Here is a 20986-nt window from a genome sequence, read left to right as displayed (position 1 = left end):
CTCCTCGAGTTGATTAATAAATCTCTTATTGGACGGTCTAGTGTGTGGTATCGAGGGATATTTTTACTCGTCTCTTGTATTTTGACTTGCCCTACGGGCTCGCCAAAATACAGCGTGACTCGTAAAAATGTCCCACGATTCTACACACTAAACCGTCCAATAAGATATATATCTATTGGTAGCTACTAGTAGTAATCATAGATTAATGAGTGCGTTCGAGTTTTCTTAGCTCCAGATTAGCTTTTGTGTCGTCACGCATTATTTCAAGATCATGGAAGAAATCATGAATTGAAAGGCAAACATTCTTTTCTTAAAAATGCTGTTCGCGTATACGGCTTCAAAATATCTCACTCATTAACTCTTTACTCCTAAAATGTCTTACTCTCCCTCAAGCATGGTCGATAAAAATGTAAAGTAGATCGTAAAAAGTTCTATGTTGTTAAAAAGATAAGCATGTCACTACAAACTTCGAAAAAAGGGTTGCCTCGAAAATTAAAAAGTTCTGGCTTCTTGCGTGACACAACTTGAAGTGAAAAAAATGATCATAGGAGCGACGGAAACATATTAGGTTTTTGCTAGATTACTGATGTCAGAGAACCGAACAGAAGCTTTTGCCATTGTGCAAACTATTCACCTCATGATTATTGTAAGTTCATGTAGGTCAGTACAACATGTTTTAAACTTAGTTTGCTTCAGCGAGCGAGATACTTATCATGCAAAATGGCCCGCGTAGATATATCAGACGCGAATAAAGCATTACAGTTGTAACAGCCTGCACTGATTCGCTCAAGCTTACTTTATTCCAGTATATTTTTCGTGCATGTAAGAGGTTAAACTTCAAATATGTAAATAGACTCAAACGCACGGGTAAACTTCTACCTGGTCTTTATTGTGTGTTTCTACTAAGTTCCAGCTCGATTTGAACGGCATTGACCGAAAAAGGTGTAGCAGAATCATCAGCTCAGTGATAAAACCCGCTTAGTAAACAACTCCAAAGTTCATCCTTTTGCCGAACTCAAATATTCTCGTGTAATCATCTTGTTGACTTTAATCGAACCAGTGAGGCTCGTGATTGCCGTATGACAATTGCTTATGACGTAAGTAACGCGAGCTAAATTATTCAAGATGGCGCAGAAAATGCAGACGCACGACGAAACACGCTTGCTGAAAAGGTCACCCTTGAGTACCACAGGAATCCCAAGATTATGTGTTGCGTTCTCCTAACGTCAAACGCAATCTTTTCACTACCTGTGTCGAAGATAGTTTTAAGATAGGTTATCAAGTGTTTCACGAGAAACGGATAGCTTTCAAATAGCCTATCGTTTCACTATCTATTCCAAGATAGCTTTTGTATAGCATATTAAATGGCTTTATGGACAATGGATAGCTTTAAGATCTATCTTTTTACTATTTACCAGTAAATTAGTATTTAGATAGTAGAGAGTTTAACTTTAAAAAATGAAAACACGCTACCTCAATGTAAATCGAGCTTCAAAGAAAAAGCTGGTTCTGACAATTTGAGCGTAAAACCCTATTCCTTGATCAGCTGCTGCTTTAAAAACAATTTATAAAGCAAACCAGAGTACTAATTGCCCTTTCAAACTAGAAATCGTATTAAAGCTTGCTAACCTGTTAGTTCCTCTCGAACAGACAACGAACAGCTGCTCAGTGAATCATCCAATTTCGGACCACGAGTTGCAAATATAAGACAATGACGTCACTACCAAAATATGGGGTCTTACTCACACCCAAATATGGTCAAAAATGCAAATTTTAGAGGGTTACGCAGAATTTGAGAGTTTTTGCCCACATTGCACGGCGTTATAATTCTGCCGTCGAGGCAACCTCGCTTCTTAGCTCGGTTGCCTCGTTGGCAATTACCGCGTGTTTTGATACTGTTTTGCATGTTACGCCAGACTTTCTATGAGAATAGGCCATTTGTACTTCAACATCATTTTACTAGTACGACCAGAATCCTCTAGGGTTTTTCTTTCTTCTGCAAATTAGGGCTTTTATTATTTACTGTGAAACTCACCAGAAATATTTATGAAATGTTACTGTTTTGCGAGAAATTAGCCAATAAGGAACGAGATAACTAAACCGCAAACAGCAACGGTAATTAGTTTGTGGTTATAAGGTTTGCTTGCTTATCCTGAACTTTATTGTAATTGGCCAGTACACAATCAATATTCCTGAAATTTTTCAGGTGTTCACGGTTTTCTGAGTTTGACAGTAAACGTCAATGTCATTACAAAATTCAAATATGAAAGGGAAAACGAAAAGGATTCTGGTCGTAGTAGTAAAACGACGCCATCGTGCAAATAACCTACTTCATAAATATAGAAATAAACTTCGCTTACGTCCATCCGTCTAGTTTGTCCATCGGTCCGTCCCTTCGTCCATCAGTCTAGTTTGTCCGTCCTTCCCTTCGTCCTTCCATCCGTCCAATCCAACCGTTTATCCAATCCATCTATCCAGTCAGTCTGTCCGTCAAGTCTATCCGCCCCCCCCCCATCGTCCGTCCAGCCCGTGCGTCCGTACTGTCCGTCTGTCAAGTCCAATCTATCCGGTCCTTCCCGTCCGTCCGTCCATCTAGTATCTAGTCCATCCAGTCCATTTGTACACTCTGCCCAGTCCGTCTGTCCGTTCGTCCGTGCGCACGTCCGTCCGACCTTCCATCTGTGCGTTCGTTTGTTTAGTTTGTCCGTCTGTCCATCCAATTCATCCGTCCATCAAATCAATCCGTCCGTCTGTCCGTTTGACCAATCCATCCGTCCAGTCCGTCCACCCGTCCGTCTAATCCGTCCGTTCGTCTGTCTAATTTGTCTGTCCGGAGGACTTAAACAAATCAGAAACGGAGACATTTTTTTTAAATGAATTACAAATTTATTAACTTACAATTAAACAATTGGAGTTATCATACTTTGTAAATTTAGGATTTAGCTAAGCTACTAGTTTCTCTGCAGACCTAAAGCTACGGTCAAACGGACAACAAAAACGTGCGACTTCCTTTGCAACATTGCTACAAAACGACTTGAGAAGCTATGTTGCGCGTTTTACCACCTACGTTCAAACCTGTTTTGCAACAATCAGGTTGTTGCAAGTTGCGAAAATACTGAATTATGATTGGATAAAATTACGCGGAAGTCGCGCTATAGATGTGAGTTACGTCACTTGTTTCAAAACAAGCTTTCGTTGGGCCTTTTAAACGCGCAAAATGTACAGATTTTGTTGCAAAAAGTAGAACTACTCATTACTTTCACACAATTTAAAGTCTACAAACGACACAAAGCAAAAACAAAGCAAAAAACAAAACAATGGGAAAAGCGGCAAAAACAATAGGCTGAACCGTGTCTTGTGTTGCCTTGATGGCTAAGCCTCTTTGGTGTCACGGAACTGCAGTTCACCTCTAACAAGAAACCAAAAACAAAATGATAAATATAAACTGAAACACCATTTTAAAAATTTTCCACCATGGAAAGTTCTTGTGATGGTCTGACTTTATATTGTGTGTTGAAAAATATTTGATTTTATCGACCGGATTAATTCTAGCCGTGCTAGGCTCTAAAACTGTGCTCACAGTATAACGTTTGGACCGCCACGATAATCATACAGGACAGAGCTTCTGTTCACACAAAAGAACGGTTGTGGCGGCGCGATTTCAGTGACGGAACGAGAGTGGAGCGTCACATATCGGATAGGTTTTGTGCCATATTTTAGAGCATTGTGAACACGTTTTCGGTTTCCTCGCGGAAGTAAGAGTTCGCTTGCTTTTGACAAAGTAAATGAGTTGGAGTAATCGCGATAGAGATTAAAAGAACACAAATTCACTTGTTAAGCCACGTTTTCGTGTCCGTCGCCGTCGTGCTATCTTAAACTCCCTATTGGATATATGTGTGTGAACGACTTTAGGGCTGCCCACCATTGGCCGCTTCTGTCCATACTATAACAGATAGCTTCCCTGGGGGATAGCTTTTCGTGGCGCCACGAAAAGCTCTCCGGTATAGTTTGACCCTTTCAGAGCCAAATTTAACCAAAAGCAAATTTCGACCAAATTTCGAAATTTCACGTTCTGAAATTCTGAAAAACAAATAGCATCGTGTGGAAGTACAGGCAAAGAGCTTTCATTTGAATGGTCACATCATAGGATTTCATCCACAGACTCAAAAGTTAGAGTCACCTTAAAATCTCCATCAAGCACTCTCGCAGTGAAAGGGTTAAAACATAGCCTAAGATGGTAGGGACGTCGTGAAAACAAGGTGCACGTGACCTGCGATTTTTTTTTTCGCATCTGCATTTACGATCTCTGCACATAACAATTTTTGAGCCTGGAACAGGCTAGATTAAGGGCTGTTTACATCGAGGTGTGGGACCTCAGGTAGGTGAGGTAAACCGCTTAGGTGGGGCAAACCGCCTGTCCGTATAATCGCTCGTTTTAAGATGATCACGTTTACATGATAAGTGGGGTGACCCGCCACATTTTACCCCACCTATCTGGGGTCCACCACCTCCATGTAAAATGGAACTCATCCCTGTTGTGCACTAAGCTCGTGAATTCTAAAGCCGAAGGGTTTTGATCCAAATTATTATAAAGAAGAGAAGTGTGCTAAAGCTGAAATATCATCATATTTACCCATCATACAAAGGGTTTACTGCTCCTTCTAGAGGTTCCTGGCCAGATCTGCAAATCAAAAATACGTAACATGTGATTAAATAAAATAACAGCGCTTTGTATAGGTAATAGCATGATTTGTAGTAATATTTGGCATAAAGACCATGTGTGATGCTTCAAAATTGTTATACGTAATTTCACGAGCCGTTAGGCAAGTGAAATTTGAGATAATTTGGAAATATCACGAGTGGTATTTATGCCAAATATCACGTACAAATCATGCTATTATTTGTTTATACTACTACCCGCAAAAGATTTAAGTATATTCATTTTAAGATTACTTACTTCTGGAATGTCACTTGCTGAATCTCCAAGTTTTTATTTGATCTCCTTCTGTCATAGAATAAGCAAAAAAACGATAGCATTGTCATGGCTGCATATACAGTCCGGGGAGGGGAGGGGGGAGTACTCAGGATTTCAAGTGACAGGGATGATAGAATGGGGGCAAAAATCAAAACCCAAAAAAATCCCTAGGGCTTCAAACAAATTCCAGGAAAATCCCTGAACCAAAATTTCACGCTGACTTTCCGAGCCAAAATAATCTTTTCGCGGAACTACGCGGCCGGGATACGTGGGAACTATCTCGAATCTTGAGATTGTTTTGAATACCCAAAAAAAACTCTACTTAAATCAAGCTACCCAGAAAAATACCTGCCAAAATTTTCCAATCCAAAAATATCCTGAAATTGAAAATTTGAAACCCCCAAAAAATCTTTGATCATCCCTGTCACTTTAAATCCGGAGTACCCTTCCCCACTGGGACAGACAGCGTTCTAGTACCCGATTAGTTTTAATTTCACTAATTTTCTATTTGCTTCCGTGTTGTAACAAATTGAACGAAATAGGTTCAAACGAAAGCCAAAATTCCAACTGTTTTCCTGGCAAGCGAAAGGAAAAAAAGTAGCACAAAAATTTCCTGTTTTGGCCTTTACACTAGAGAGTGTTAACGTTGACAACGAGTGCGATTTCGAAAATCGTTATTGATTTGAAGTCGATTTCTGCGCCTGTCACGTAAGCGAGTATTTCGAAATCAAATCGAAACTATTGCTCCTGATCCTTTAAAAATCTCGTTCTCGCCACCTCGACTTTTCGATGAAAACTTGCCGTAAAAACGACTAGAGCATGTGCAGCTGCGAAGAACCGATGCGCTCAATCGGCAAACTCGTTGTCAACGCTTACATTCTCTATTTATCTTCAGCGCACCGCCATTTTGAATCTTTTGACGTTTTCCTGCGTCTTTCGCTCTTTACGAAAGAAAGTCGATCCCTCTTCAATCTCAACTTTTCAGTTTCCATTTAACTACATCTGTTGCAGGTTCTCTTAAAAAATGTATCATGGCGTTTCTAGTGAGGCGTGATCCTACCTTCTCCAGTAGAAGAATCCAACCAATAATATAAGGGCGACTAAAACGAAAACAACCACTGGCGCGACGATCGCCGAGATCTTGGAATCTGAAAAGAGTTTACAAAACACTCTTTAGGAGAAAATAAGGGTTGGTTATCATTTTATTTAAATGAAGTCTAACTTAGACCACGGTTTAGGAATTCTTTGGACCTCCAGATCCCTTCCTTAGTGAGTGATTTTAAGAAGACAAATGCTTTTCTAGTCTACGCCATGTGCTATCATGAAACTGTTCACGACAAATGGGTTTACGTAAAAGCGTTCGGCAAACTGAAAATGGCTCAGAACACGGTTATAATTAACACTGGCTGAACACTGGCAAAACTCTCTGGAAAAGTGGAAACTGGCCGAAAAAATCTACTGAAGGCAATGCTTACACAAAATTTTTTTTGGAAGGGAAATAAGGTGCATTATGAGAAATGTAGAAGTGGCGTATTGGTTTAACAAATTTAAATAAGAAGGCAAAAAAAAATTCTGATAGTTGTTGTCCAATACCTTCATCATGAAAATGGCCTATTAGTATAGGTAATAGCATGATTTATAATGGTAATTGAACTGAGTGGAGTGCAATTTGGTCTGAAATCATACGCGTGATTTCAAAATCGAACGAGCGCGCAGCGCGATTTTGATTTGAATCACAAGAATGATTTCAGACCAAAATTGCACGACACGAAGTTCAATTACCACTTTATTACATCCATTTTGAAATCGCAGAATTTAGTCAGTACTATAGTTTATTGATCGAGTAGCCAGTTTGTTAAAAAGCCGAAACAAAAAAGCTTTTACATCTCATTTTGTATTCGAAACAGAAATGATGCGATATAGAACAAAAATGGTGCGATTTAAAACAGAAATGATCCGATTTAGAACATGAATGACGCTATTTGGAACACATGCGATTTAGAGCAAAAAATGGTGCGATTTAGGAATAAATCACACTGCTGAGAGCCAATCAGATTGCACGGATGGCCAGCGATTTCAAAGTGGATGTAATAAATAGTTATATTTGGCACAAATACCACCAGTGATATTTCGAAATTGTTAGACATAATTTCACGAGCAGTTAGACGAGTGAAATTTGAGACAATTTTGAAATATCACAAGTAACATGTAGGTATTTCAGATTAAGCTGAAATACCACTGCTCTAAGTCAATCAAATTGCAGAAATTTCTCATGTAGTAGTATATAGAGAGTAACGATAACGTTCGTTATAATAATAATGGTACATGGAAATAAATCGCTGCAAGTTTTTGGAAAACTACCGAGGTCCTTAACTTTCGCGCTAAGAAAAAGTAACTATGCAAAGCTATACTTCAAAAGAACTGAACGAACTGAAATTCGGCCATAATGCTTGAAGACGTCAAAGACTCGGGACAAAAGAAGAGCAATAGTGGAACAGTGATGGTGGAACAGAGTGGTGAAACTGTCGAACAGTGTTGGTGAAAAAGGGGAATAATGGTAAAGGAACAGTAGAACAGTAATAGTGGAACAGTGATGGTGGAACAGTGTGGTGCTACAATGGAACAGTGGGACAGTGATGGTGGAACAGTGTGGTGGTACAGTGGAACATTGTTAATAAAACAAGGAAGTGGAACTGTGAAAAAGTGATGGTGGAACAGTGGCACAGTGTTAGTGGAACAGTGATAGTGGAAAAGTGGAAATATGTTGGTATAAGAGTGTTGCTAGAATAGTGTAACAGTGTTGGTGGAACAGTGTGGTGGAACAGTGAAGTGGAACAGTGCTGGTGGAAGAGCGTGGTGGAACAGAGGAGCAGTGTTGGTAGAACAGTAGAACAGTGTTGGTGGAACAGTGTGGTAAAACAGTGGAACAGTGATAGACGAACAATGTGGTGGAACAGTAAAACAGTCTTGGTGGAACACTCATAGTGGAAAAGTGAAACAGCGATAGTGGAACAGTGTGGTGAAACAGTGGAATAGTGATGGTGGAACAGTGATAGTGGAACAGTGGGGTAGAAAAGTGGAACAGTGCTGGTTGAACAGTGAAACAGAGATGGTGGAACCGTGGAACAGTGATAGTGGAAGAGTGTGGTGGAAAAGTGGAACAGTGTGGGTGGAACAGTGTGGTGGAACAGTTTTGGTGGAACAGTTGAACAGTTATGCTGGAACAGTGTAGGTGGAAAAGTGTTGGGGGAAAACTGAGGTGGAAGAGTGGAACAGTGTTGGTGGCACAGTATGGTGGATCAGTGGAACAGTGTTGGTGGAATAGTGGAACAGTGTTGGTGGAACAGTGGAACAGTGATGGTAGAACAGTGTAGGTGGAACAGTGATAGTGGAACAGTGAGGTGGAACAGTAAAACAGTGTTTGTGGAACAGTGTGGCTGAACAGTGGAACAGTGTTGGTGGAACACTGTGGTGGAATAGTGTTGGTGGAACAGTGGAACAGTGAAAGTGGAACAGTGATGGTGGAACAGTGTAGGTGGAACAGTGATGGTAGAGCAGTGTGGTGGAACAGGGGAAGACTGTTGGTAGAACAGTGGAACAGTGATGGAGGAACAATGTGGTGGAAAAGTGGAACAGTGTTGGTGGAACACTCATAGTGGAACAGTGAAACAGCGATGGTGGAACAGTGTGGTGGAACAGTGGAATTGTGATGGTGGAACAGTGATAGTGGAACCGTGCGGTGGAAAAGTGGAACAGTGTTGGTTGAACAGTGAAACAGTGATGGTGAAACCGTGGAACAGTGATAGTGGAACAGCGTGGTGGAACAGTTTTGGTGGAACAGTGGAACAGTGATGCTGAAACACTGAGGTGGAACAGTGGAAGAGTGTTGGTGGAACAGTGTGGTGTAACAGTGGAACAGTGAAAATGGAACAATGGAAGAGTGATGGTAAAACAGTGTGGTGGAACAGTGAAACAGTGTTGGTGGAATAGTGGAACAGTGTTGGTGGAACAGTGGAACAGTGGAACAGTGATGGTGGAACAGTGTAGGTGGAAAAGTGATAGTGGAATAGTGAGGTGGAACAGTAAAACAGTGTTTGTGGAACAGTGTGGGGGAACAGTGAAACAGTGTTGGTTCAACAGTGTGGTGGAAGAGTGTGGTGGAACAGTGAAATAGTGCTGGTGGAACAGTGTGATAGTGGAGCAGTGATAGTGGAACAGTGATGGTGGAACAGTGTGGTGGAACAGTGGAACAGTGTTGGTGGAATAGTGGAACAGTGACGTGGAAGAGTGGAACAGTGTTGGTGGCACAGTGTGGTGCAACAGTGGAACAGTGTTGGTGGAATAGTGGAACAGTGTTTGTTTAACAGTGGAACAGTGGAACAGTGAAAGTGGAACGTTGTGGTGGAACAGTGGAACAGTGATGGTGGAACAGGGTTGGTGAACAGTGATGGTAGAACAGTCAGGTGGAACAGTGAAACAGTGTTGGTGGAACAGTGATGGTGGAACAGTGGAAGAGTGTTGGTGGAACAGTGTGGTGGAACCGTGGAACAGTGTTGGTGGAACAGTGTGATGGAACTGTGGAACCTTGTTGGTGGAACAGTGGAACCGTGATGGTGGAACATTGTAGGTGGAACAGTGATAGTGGAACAGTTTGGTGGAATAGTAAAACAGTGTTTGTGGAACGGTGTGGTGGAACAGTGGAACAGTGAAAGTGCAACAGTGTTGTCGAACAGTGTTGGTGGAGCAGTGGAACAGTGAAAGTGAAACATTGTGGTGGAACAGTGGAACAGTGATGATGGAACAGGGTTGGTGGAACAGTGATGGTAGAACAGTGAGGTGGAACAGTGAAACAGTGTTGGTGGAACAGTGTGGTGGAACAGTGGAACAGTGAATGTGGAACAGTGGAAGAGTGTTGGTGGAACAGTGTGGTGGAACAGTGGAACAGCGTTGGTGGAACAGTGTGATGGAACTGTGGAACCGTGTTGGTGGAACAGTGGAAGAGTGATGGTGGAACAGTGTAGGTGGAACAGCGGAACAGTGATGGTTTGAACAGTGTGGTGGAACAGTGGAACAGTGTTGGTAGAATAGTGGGGTGGAACAGTGGAACAGTGTTGGTGGAATAGTGGAACAGTGTTGGTGGAACAGTGGAACAGTGATGGTGGAACAGTGTAGGTGGAACAGTGATAGTGAAATAGTTAGGTGGAACAGTAAAACAGTGTTTGTGGAACAGTGTGGTGAAACAGTGGAACAGTGTTGGTGGAATAGTGGAACAGTGTTGGTGGAGCAGTGGAACAGTGATGGTGGAACAGTGTGGTGGAACAGTGGAACAGTGTTGGTGGAATAGTGTAACAGTAAAAGTGGAACAGTGTGGTTGAACAGTGGAATAGTGATGGTTGAACAGTGTGGTACAACAGTGGAACAGTGTTGGTGGAATAGTGTGGTGGAACAGTGGAACAGTGTTGGTGGAATAGTGGAACAGTGTTGGTGGAGCAGTGGAACAGTGATGGTGGAACAGTGTAGATGCAACAGTGATAGTGAAATAGGGGGAACGGTAAAACAGTGATTGTGGAACAGTGTGGTAAAACAGTGGAACAGTGGAACAGTGTGGTGGAACAGTGGAACAGTGATGGTGGAACAGTGTAACAGTGATGGTGGAACAGTGGAACAGTGTTCGTGAAACAGTGGAACAGTGTTCGTGGAACAGTGGAACAGTGTTTGTGGAACAGTGTTATGGAACAGTGCTGGTGGAACAGTAGAGCAGTGGAACAGTGAAAGTGGAACAGTGTGGTGGAACAATGAAATAGTGATGGTGGAACAGTGTGGTGGAACAGTGGATCAGTGTTGATGGAATAGTGGAACAGTGATGGTAGAACAATGGAAGAGTGATGGTGAAAAAGTGTGGTGAACAGTGGAACAGTGTGGGTGGAACGATGGAACAGTGTTGGTGGAACAGTGAGAGTGGAACAGTGGATCAATGACGGTGGAACAGTGTGGTGGTACAGTGGAACAGTGTTGGTGGTTTAGTAGAACAGTGATGGTGGAACAGTGTGGTGGAACACTGAGGTGGAACAGTGGAGTAGTGTTGTTGGAACCGCGATGGTGGATTGGTTATGGTGGAACAGTGTGGTGGAACAGTGGAACAGTGTTGGTGGAACAGTGGAACAGTGATGGTGGAAGAGTGTGGTGATAGAGTGGGACAGTGATGGTTGAACATTGGTGGTGGAACAGTGATGGTGAATGAGGGATTGGCCTTTGGGAAAGGCCAATTTTGCTGTTGGGTTAAATCCACGTTCCTGTTATCTAGAGTTATCTAGAAAGTCTTGAAAGGCTTCCATAGATACATTTTCTTGGTCTATTTTGCATAAAAACAAAAGTTGGGGAAACCTACATGCAGCTTGCAATTCAGCATCCAGGCACTTTTGGGGAAACTAAAGAAAACCATCTCGCTATTAAAAAGTCATTTAGCCGCAATGCAAAGCTATGCTTTAAAAGAACTCAACGAACCAAACCAAACTACTCGAAGACGTCAAAGACTCAAATAGAAGAGCAAAAAAACACAGAAAATCAATCATCAGGAATTAAAATTGAAAACACACCGGCTTTATATTTAACGACAAACAGCGTTTCCCAAGTTCAATCAAAACAGAGAATCCTCCCGTATTATAATCCATTCTCTTTGGCTAGAAAGAAAAGAAACAGAGGGAGCGGATTTTTAATAAGGGAGCTATAAAAAGTCCTGACAACAAAGCCAAACTAAAGAGTATTTTCACTGAAGTGTTTTTTAATCCAGTTTTTTGGTTACCTTTTCTCCGTTGCGACTCAGATCTTCCTAGTTTTCCTTCCGGTTTTTCGTTTCCAGTGGAACTAATTTTTTCACTCGATGTTGTCTTTGTAGTTTGTTCCGTTGGCGGTGCAGTCGTAGTTGAAGAAGGAACTACATAAAAACAGAGTATAAAAAATTCCCTTAGGGGTTTGTTAAATGCATCATCATCATACTAAATAATAATAATAATAATAATAATAATAATAATAATAATAATAATAATAATAATAATACGGTAAGTTGAGTCTGCCTGATATTTTTGGAAGCGCACAGTTGCCAGCCATCGTTGGTGCTGCCCATATCTGGGGAAATTGTTATGTCTCTAAGCTGCGCGTGGGATTGCCGCTGAACTGGAGAGGATCACACCATAATAATAATAATTACTTTATTTAACCTTAGCAGTATTTATAGCACCATTTTGGCATCGGGAGAAAGCGTAACCCCCTTCACTAAACATAACAATGCTAACTTTTCCAGTGAAAACTGGTAAAATGAAGCTTTCCGGGAAGTTTTTATTTTGAGAAGAGGCGGAAAAACTTCAAGTCAAATCTCGTAAGCGTAGTCGTCCTCGAATATAAAGGTCTCTAGTTAAACGAAGAGATAAGAGAACAGGGTGCCCAATAGGGTTCTCCAATCCCGTAATCTCGACCCAAAATTTCGTGCAATCCCGTAATCCCGAGGGTTATTTCGAGCATTCTAACTTGCGCGCATACTTTCAATTCCGAGTCTTGCCTGATTTTGCTTTAAAATCCTGAATCCCGAGCTTAAAATAAGGGAAATCCCGGGTCCCGATAGACCTATTGGGGACCCTCAAGATTGACTAGTTCAGAAGTTTAGGCTACGGTGACTTCAAAGTTTTGACTTGATTCAGGCAGAGTCTCTCTTCTTCTCTTTACACAGGAAGGCAAAAGAATACTCTGCTACCAGCATGACTCGAAAATATTTTGCATGGAAATTTTCTGCTTACTAACCTGGACATCCATATATCTCCAGTCTCATTGATATCTGATTGTGCCACTCCACTGGTAAGATACGGATTAGACGTGCTGTGATTGGTGGGGCTAACACGTTATACACCACGGTATCGCTGTCGTAATTTGCGTAAAATACCTTTAGAACAAAGATGAAAGAGAACAGTTGGGTTATTTAGCAGACATTTTAAGGGATTCAGGGTGAGGTTCTAAAGAGCCTTCGAAAAAGGGTGCAAATAATATAACTATTGTCCCACAAGTATAAACCTCCCTTCGACTTCTTTAGCGAAGAAAAACAAAATAATTGCCTTTCGGGCAGGAGGAAAAGCAAACTAATGATTTACCTGCACCCGAACCACATAGAACGATATCGCTCAAGATGCCATTTAACCCTTTAAGCCCTAAGAGCAAAATTTGAATTCTCATTTGTTGTCCCTATTCATTTCATACAGAAGTAGTGGGGAGGAGTTGATAAAATATCACGCAAATTCTTCTTGTGTGATCATATCCGTAATTCTTATGATCACTCTGTTTTACAAAGCATTGATATTACAAGGAGAAATTTGATGCTGATCAATCTTAGGGCGTAAAGGGTTAAATTACTTGAAGATTTTTCCCCACATGACTCTTTCGCCCAAAGGGCCATTGCCTTCTCTGCGAGAGGTGTTGTGATCATGTGACCTCTTCGCTCCAGCCTTAAGTAGTTTATCGAAGTCCTAATACCGGTAGGTTAAAAAGGTATACGCCGCTGGAAAGGGTGGGGTTTTCAAGCACTCTAGTCTAGTACAGGAAATAGAAATCAGAGGGATTTAGTTTGGTATCATTTATAGAAAATAAAGAGGAAAAGTCTGACGTCACGTTATCTTGGTTGCAAAATTTTTGGATCACAACAATAGCAAGCTCATATAACCTACGACGACAGCGACGCCAAAGAGAACAGAAAGAGAGCAATAGATTTATATTAGCAAAACAACTTCTTTGCACGTGCATCAGGCTTTTATGTACATTTCTCAGCCGTCGTTGCACAGTTGTTCCATGAAACTTCCTAACTTCACGCGCCCGCTTTATGGATAACCATCTCCTTCTTGCATGCTACAGTCAACTCCCTTTATAGCGGACGCTACAGGGACCTCGAGTTAGTGTCCAAATTAGCGAGAGTCCGTAATAGCGAGAGTTTATTCAAGTCAAATGTCTGTAATTTGTTTATGCCGGGGATTTAGCTGCTGTCCATATAATCGGGGTGTCCATTTAAGCGGGGTGTCCGCAAGGCGAGAGATGGCTGTACTTAGAATTGACCGACCTAGCTGGATAGTTAAGATTAAAAGTGAAATTCAAATGACGACGGTAATGGTGTAGCCGCTCAGTTCTGACAAATAAAAAACACCCTAACTCTAGCAGGAAAGGTTTCCAAGGCCCCAGCAGCACTCTCGGACGGAGTATTCCCCGTGCTTGCAATGCTTTTTTACGATTTCAGAGCAAGTAGAAGAAAAGCTCCATGTAATCAAACAAACATACTTTTGCTGAACTGTTGACTGACTTCTTGACAAAAGTGAAGTTTATTCCAAGGTCTTCACGGTACTGCAGTCGGTACTTGACCACCCACGCATCACCTGCATTCTTTCCTTGCGTCGCCACCCTAGTGACTCTGGTGGAACCACCAAGATCCACCTGAATCCACTGGCCAAAGTCATTGTAAAGAGCAGACCATCCTCCTTGCTTGAGGCCATCTTCTTTTAACTGTAATCTTGCCAGTGCTGCCCTATTGTTGTCATCCAGCTGTGAAGACGCGGTGATATGAGCATCTGGGATTTCATCATTTTCAATGCCAAGGGCACTGACGCATCCTAGGATGATTTAAAAATGCCAAGAACTGAGGACTTCGAAAACATATATCTGAATATAATTCGAAGAGCAATTTCAATGAACTTGGTCGGATTTTTAAAGCTTCAATTTTGGTGAAATTTGGATTTTAAATCGCAGTTGCCCTTCCCATAGGCTGGTATAAAACAAACTGGTTTCAAAAAACTTACTTTTGTGATTTTGTAGCATACGGAGTAAGCATTATTCAAAGTAACTCCCCTAAAGCAGTCATTATACTCCCTCGTCCCTCTTCCTGCTTTTTCCTCACAATCCCATCAAAAATGACGTTTCATTAAACGGTAGGTAAAAAATTGAATATGCAATTGGTAAAAGATGTGGAAAAAGTAAAGAGTTTAATCGATTTTTTTAGGACTCACTAAAGTGTAATCGTCTCCCTAAGACTGCATTGCCGGCCCTACCCCTTTTTTCTTGGTGTTTTTCCGTTAAGACCTTTTTCGTTCGCAAACTATTGAGCATTGTTTCATTATTTCCCCAATTTCTCCCAATCCCCGTCCATTTAGAAGTACCACCTCCAGCCCTTTCCAGTCCCGCCTCCGACTACCCCTCGCTACCCCTATTTTCCTGGGTTCTCAACCTTATGTCGTCCCCCACATCGAGGTTCCAATCGTCCCTAAACAGCAACAAAAACACTGTAGAAAAAAATCATAATGTGCCACTGTGGAAACGAGAGCCCAGTGTTTATCAGCACTATTCTATAAAGCCCATCCACGTGACTTCAGGGTAACCATGTTAATGCCCCCAAACAACAAAACGGCGAACACGGGACAACAGGGAAAACAAGGAAAACAAGGACAAGGGGCAAGAGTGACAACAGGGACGACAAGGACAACAAGGAAAACAAGGAAAGCAGAAAGACAAGGACAACAGCCACAATAGGGACAACATGGACAACAGGGGCAGACAGGGCAATAGGAACAACAAAGGCAACAGCCAAAAGGGAGACAAAAGGGACAAGACAGACAAGAGCGGTAACAGGAGCAACAAGGACAATAAGGACAACGGGCACAAAAAAGGCAAAAGGGAACACAAACAACACTGGCGACAACAACAACAGTAAAAACAGCGATAACAGCAAAAAAGCGAAAACAGTGACAAGCGTGACAACAGAGAAAGCAGTAAAAAAAGCGACAACAACAACAACAGTGATAACAGAGCCAACAGTGATAGCAGTGACAAGAGAGAAAAAAGCGTCAACAGTTTCAAAAGAGAAAACAAAGACAACAGCAACAACAGTGGCAACAATGAGAACAGCGACAGCAGCGACAACGATGACAATGGTGATAATGGTGGTAACAGCAAGAACAGTAAAAAAAGCAACAACGGTGGCAACAGCGACAATGGTGACAACAGCGACAACAGTGACAACAGAGACAACAGCGACAACACTAACAACAGTGACAAAAGTGAGAACGGTGACAACACTGAAAACAGTGACAATGCTTACAACAGTGATAACAGTGACAACAGTAAGAACAGTGAAAATAGTGACAACGGTGACAACAGTGACAACGGTGACAAAGGTGACAACAGTGAGAACAGCGAGAACAGTAAAAAAGGTGACAACAGTGACAACAGTGATAACCGTGACAACAGAAAGAAGAGTGAAAACAGTGACAACAGTGATAGGGGTGACAACAGTGACAACAGTAAAAACAGTGACAACAGTGACAAAGGTGACAAAACTGACAACGGTGACAACGGTGACAACAGCGACCAGAGTGACAACGGTGACAACAGTCATAACAGTGACAACAGTAAGAACAGTGACAACAGTGGCAACGGTGACAACAGTGACAACAGTGAAAACAATGACAACAGTGACACAGTGACAACAATGACAACGGTGACAACGGTGAGAACAGTGACAACAATGACAATGGTGACAACAGTGACAACAGTGACAACGGTGACAACAGTGACAACAGTGACAACAGTGAAAACAGTGACAACAGTGACACAGTGAAAACAATGACAACGGTGACAACGGTGAGAACAGTGACAACAATGACAATGGTGACAACAGTGACAATGGTGACAACAGTGGAAACAGTGACAACAGTGACAACGGTGACAACAGTGACAATGGTGACAACGGTGACAACAGTGACAACAGTAAGAATGGTGACAACAGCGACAACACTGACAACGGTGACAACAGTGACAACAGTGACAATGATGACAAAAGTGACAACGGTGACACCAATTACAACAGTGACAACGGTGACAACAGTAACAACAGTGACAACAGTGACAACAATGACAATGGTGACAACAGTGACAACAGCGACAAGAGCGACAACAGTGACAACTGTGACAACAGTGCCAACTTTGACAAGAGTGCCAACGGTGAAAACAGTGACAACGGCGTCAAGGGTGAAAACAGTGACAATGGTGACAACAGTGACAACGGTGACAAGAGTGACAAGAGTGACAATTATGACAACAGTGACAACGGTGAAAACAATGACAACAGTGACAAATACGACAAAAGTGGCAGCAGTGAGAATGGTGAGAACAGCGAGAACAGTGAAAACGGTGACAACAGTGACAACGGTGACAAAAGTGACAATGGTGACAACAGTGACAACGGTGACAACAGTGACAACGGTGACAATGGTGACAACAGCGACAACAGTGACAACAGTGACAACAGTGACAACCGTGACAATGGTGACAATGGTGACAACGGTGATAACAGTGACAAAAGTAAAAAAAGTGACAACAGTGACAACGGTGACAACAGTGCCAACAGTGACAACAGTGACAAATGCGACAACAGTGACAAAAGTGACAACAGGTGACAACAGTGAGAATGGTGACACCAGTGACAACAGTAACAACGGTGACAACAGTGACAACAATGACGATGGTGACAACAGTGATAACAGCGACAAGAGCGACAACAGTGACAACGGTGACAACAGTGACAACAGGTGACAATAGTGACAACGGTGAAAACAGCGACAAGACTGACAACGGTGACAACAGTGCCAACGCTGACAACAGTGACAACAGTGACAATGGTGACAACAGTGACAAAAGCGACAACAGTGACAACAGTGACATTGGTGACAACAGAGACAACAGTGAGAACAGTGACAACAGTGACAAAAGTGACAAGGGTAACAAAAGTGACAACGGTGACAACAGTGACAATGGTGACAACAGTGACAACAGCGACAACGGTGACTACAGTGACAACCGTGATAATGGTGACAACAGTGACAACGGTGACAATGGTGATAACAGTGACAAAAGTGAAAACAGTGACAACAGTGACAAGAGTGAGAACGGTGACAACAGTGACACCGGTGACAACGGTGAGAATGGTGACAACGGTGACAATGGTGACAGCAGTGACAACGGTGACAACGGTGACAACAGTGACAACGCTGACAACAGTGACAACAGTGACAATGGTGACAACAGTGACAACAGTGACAATGGTGACAATGGTGACAACAGTGACAACAGTGACAACAGTGACAATGGTGACAACAGTGACAACAGTGACAATGGTGACAACAGTGACAACAGTGACAACAGTGACAACGGTGACAATGGTGACAACAGCGACAACAGTGACAATGGTGACAACAGTGACAACAGTGACAATGGGGACAACAGTGACAACAGTGACAACAGTGACAACGGTGACAATGGTGACAACAGCGACAACAGTGACAATGGTGACAACAGTGACAACGGTGACAACGGTGATAACAGTGATAAAAGCGAAAACAGGGACAACAGTGACAACGGTGACAACAGTGAGAACGGTGACAACGGTGACAACGGTTACAACGGTGACAACGGTGACAACACATTACAACTTCACGCCGATTTAAGTGTGTACCCCAAATTTTGGGGTTATCAAGTATTCATATATTCAGGCTATTGTTCTTGCCATTGTCGATTAGCTTCCGAAGAATCCACGAGCGGAATTCCTTTGATTTAGGTGCGATATGTCTCTTTTGTTTCGAATTTTGTTGCTTGATTGACTTTTTAATCCCCATTGTTACCTGATGAGTATTAAATTTATCCATTAAAATACTCAGACTTGCCTGTTAAATTTGCTGCAGTCTGTGGGAACGCTTACAAGTCTTTTAAGCGTGGCGGACAACTCTGGTTGCATAACATATTTTCGGTCACGCACCGTATTACAAAGGAAAGAAGCCTGATAAATTTGAATTTGATTAAAGCTTATAAATACCTGGTATCCAATAGTATTTTTTTATTAAATACTCTCTTGCCTTGAAATAAATTGGCATTTTAAAGAATTGCTGCGGAAGTTATTTATTAGAACGGTTTATTCATTCAGTAACTCTGCAATCAAGAGCGAACAACTTTTTTTAAAATGTAAACAACGCAAGCGGTGAATGCATTTAACGGGATGTCACAGTTTTATTAGAGTGTAGTTTCACTTTTTTGGACGTTTTCGCTTGCCTTTCAGTTTTTTTTTGTTGAACAAAACCTTTCGTTTCAGTTACGTGACTGCAGGGCCCGAAATAACCGCGTATTGCCAGTTCACCGATTAGCATGGCAACTTGATTCGCGGAGAAGTCGAGTGAGACGGAGTTCATAATTCCTCGAAATAATTTTGTAGAAACGCTTGTATAGTTTCATTGCTCTGGAGAAATGAATAACTGTTATGATTGAATGAATGGATAACTCTCGGCCGGATTTCATTAAGCGATAGGCGAGAAAAAATGCTTCAGCGGCTTGCTTTGTACTTCGAAACCTCGGCAAGAAAAAAAATCCAATCTCGGTCCACAGTGGTCGAAATTTCTCGTTCAAGATCTCTTTTTGAAGCTCTCAAAATTCTCCTTTTTGAAAAATACGTGTCCAAGTCGAAGAAGTTTTGCGAAAGACTTAAATCCATAAACTTCTACTGCAATATGTGCGATAATTCTCTGCAGTTTTATTGACACACTTAGAACAAAAGGATACCTTTCAAACTTCGCGGCCCTGGGCAGCTTAATTAAGTTCAGTTCCTTTGAATTCGCTTCTGAGTCTGCCGCCATAAAATCTCACCTTCTTTGAACCGAGTCAAAACGAGCACTCTCGAAGGGAAAGTCCGGAGGAATAAATTGAGCCTTCAGGGTACAAAATCCAGCGGTTATGCCCATTTCTGAAATACACACTTAAATCGGCGTGAAGTTGTAATGAGTGAAAACGGTGACAACGGTGACAACAGTAAAAACGCTGACAACAGTGACAGCAGTGACAACGGTGACAACTGTGACAACAGTGACAACAGTGACAACAGTGACAATGGTGACAAAGGTGACAACGGGAACAACGGTGACAACAGTGACAACGGTGGCAACGGTGACAACAGTGACAACGGTGACAACAGTGACAACAGTGACAATGGTGACAACAGCGACAACAGTGACAACAGTGACAACGGTGACAATGGTGACAAAGATGACAACTGTAACAACGGTGACAACAGTGAAAACGGTGACAATGGTGGCAACAGCAACAAAACTGACAACAGTGACAACCGTGACAACAGTGGGAACGGTGATAACAGTGAGAACAGTGAGAACGATGACAACAGTGACGACAGTGACAACGGTGAAAACAGTGACAAGAGTGACAATGGTGACAACAGTGACAACAGTGACAACAGTGACAACGGTGACGACAGTGACAATGGTGACAACGGTGACAACAGTGACAACAATGAGAAGAGTTACAATGGTGACAACAGCGCCAACACTGACAACGGTGACAACAGTGACAATGGGTGACAACAGTGACAACAGTGACAACAGTGACAATGGTGACAAAAGTGACAACAGTGACATGATGACAACAGTGACAACGGTGCAACAATGACAACAGTGAGAATGGTGACAACAGTGACAACGGTGACAACACTGATGATAGTGACAACAGTGACAACGGTGACAATGGTGACAAACGTGACAACGGTAACAATGGTGACAACAGTGAAAATGGTGACAATGGTGACAACAGCGACAAAACTGACAACGGTGACAACAGTGACAACGGTGACAACAGTGACAACGATGACGACAATGGTGAGAATAGTGACAACAGCCACTACAGTGACAACAGTGACAACGGTGACAACAGTGACAACACCGACAACAGTGACAACCGTGACAATGGTGATAACAGTGACAACCGTGAGAACGACGACAACAGTGACAACGGTGACAGTAGTGATAACAGCAACAACTGTGACAGTAGTGACAACAGTGACAATAGCGACAACAGGGACAACAGCAACAATAGCGACAATGGTGACAACAGCGACAACAGTGACAATGGTGACAACAGCGACAACAGTGACAACAGTGA

At 42.2% G+C, this 20986-nt stretch overlaps 1 protein-coding gene across 2 annotated transcripts in view; it reads right to left on the bottom strand.

The window, feature by feature from the left end:
• Nucleotides 1–2863: 2863 nt before the first annotated feature.
• The window catches only part of LOC140953525 (uncharacterized), a 50887-nt gene continuing 32764 nt past the window's right edge, over nt 2864–20986 (bottom strand). Inside the window, exons 23-29 of one of the 2 annotated variants that reach the window (XM_073402931.1) lie at nt 14285–14613; nt 12770–12908; nt 11778–11909; nt 6036–6123; nt 4958–5005; nt 4634–4681; nt 2864–3409 (exon numbers count right to left, since the gene is read on the bottom strand). In XM_073402931.1, coding sequence (XP_073259032.1) covers nt 3373–3409; nt 4634–4681; nt 4958–5005; nt 6036–6123; nt 11778–11909; nt 12770–12908; nt 14285–14613 — 821 coding nt within the window. In that variant the 3' untranslated portion in view covers nt 2864–3372. Of the gene's footprint in view, nt 3410–4633; nt 4682–4957; nt 5006–6035; nt 6124–11777; nt 11910–12769; nt 12909–14284; nt 14614–20986 lie in introns of those variants that run through there. The other variant, XM_073402932.1, reaches the window with a different exon arrangement.

This window comes from Porites lutea, chromosome 12 (genome assembly GCF_958299795.1).
Source record: "Porites lutea chromosome 12, jaPorLute2.1, whole genome shotgun sequence".
Lineage (NCBI taxonomy): Eukaryota > Metazoa > Cnidaria > Anthozoa > Scleractinia > Poritidae > Porites > Porites lutea.
This window is presented reverse-complemented; position numbering and strand designations above follow the sequence as displayed.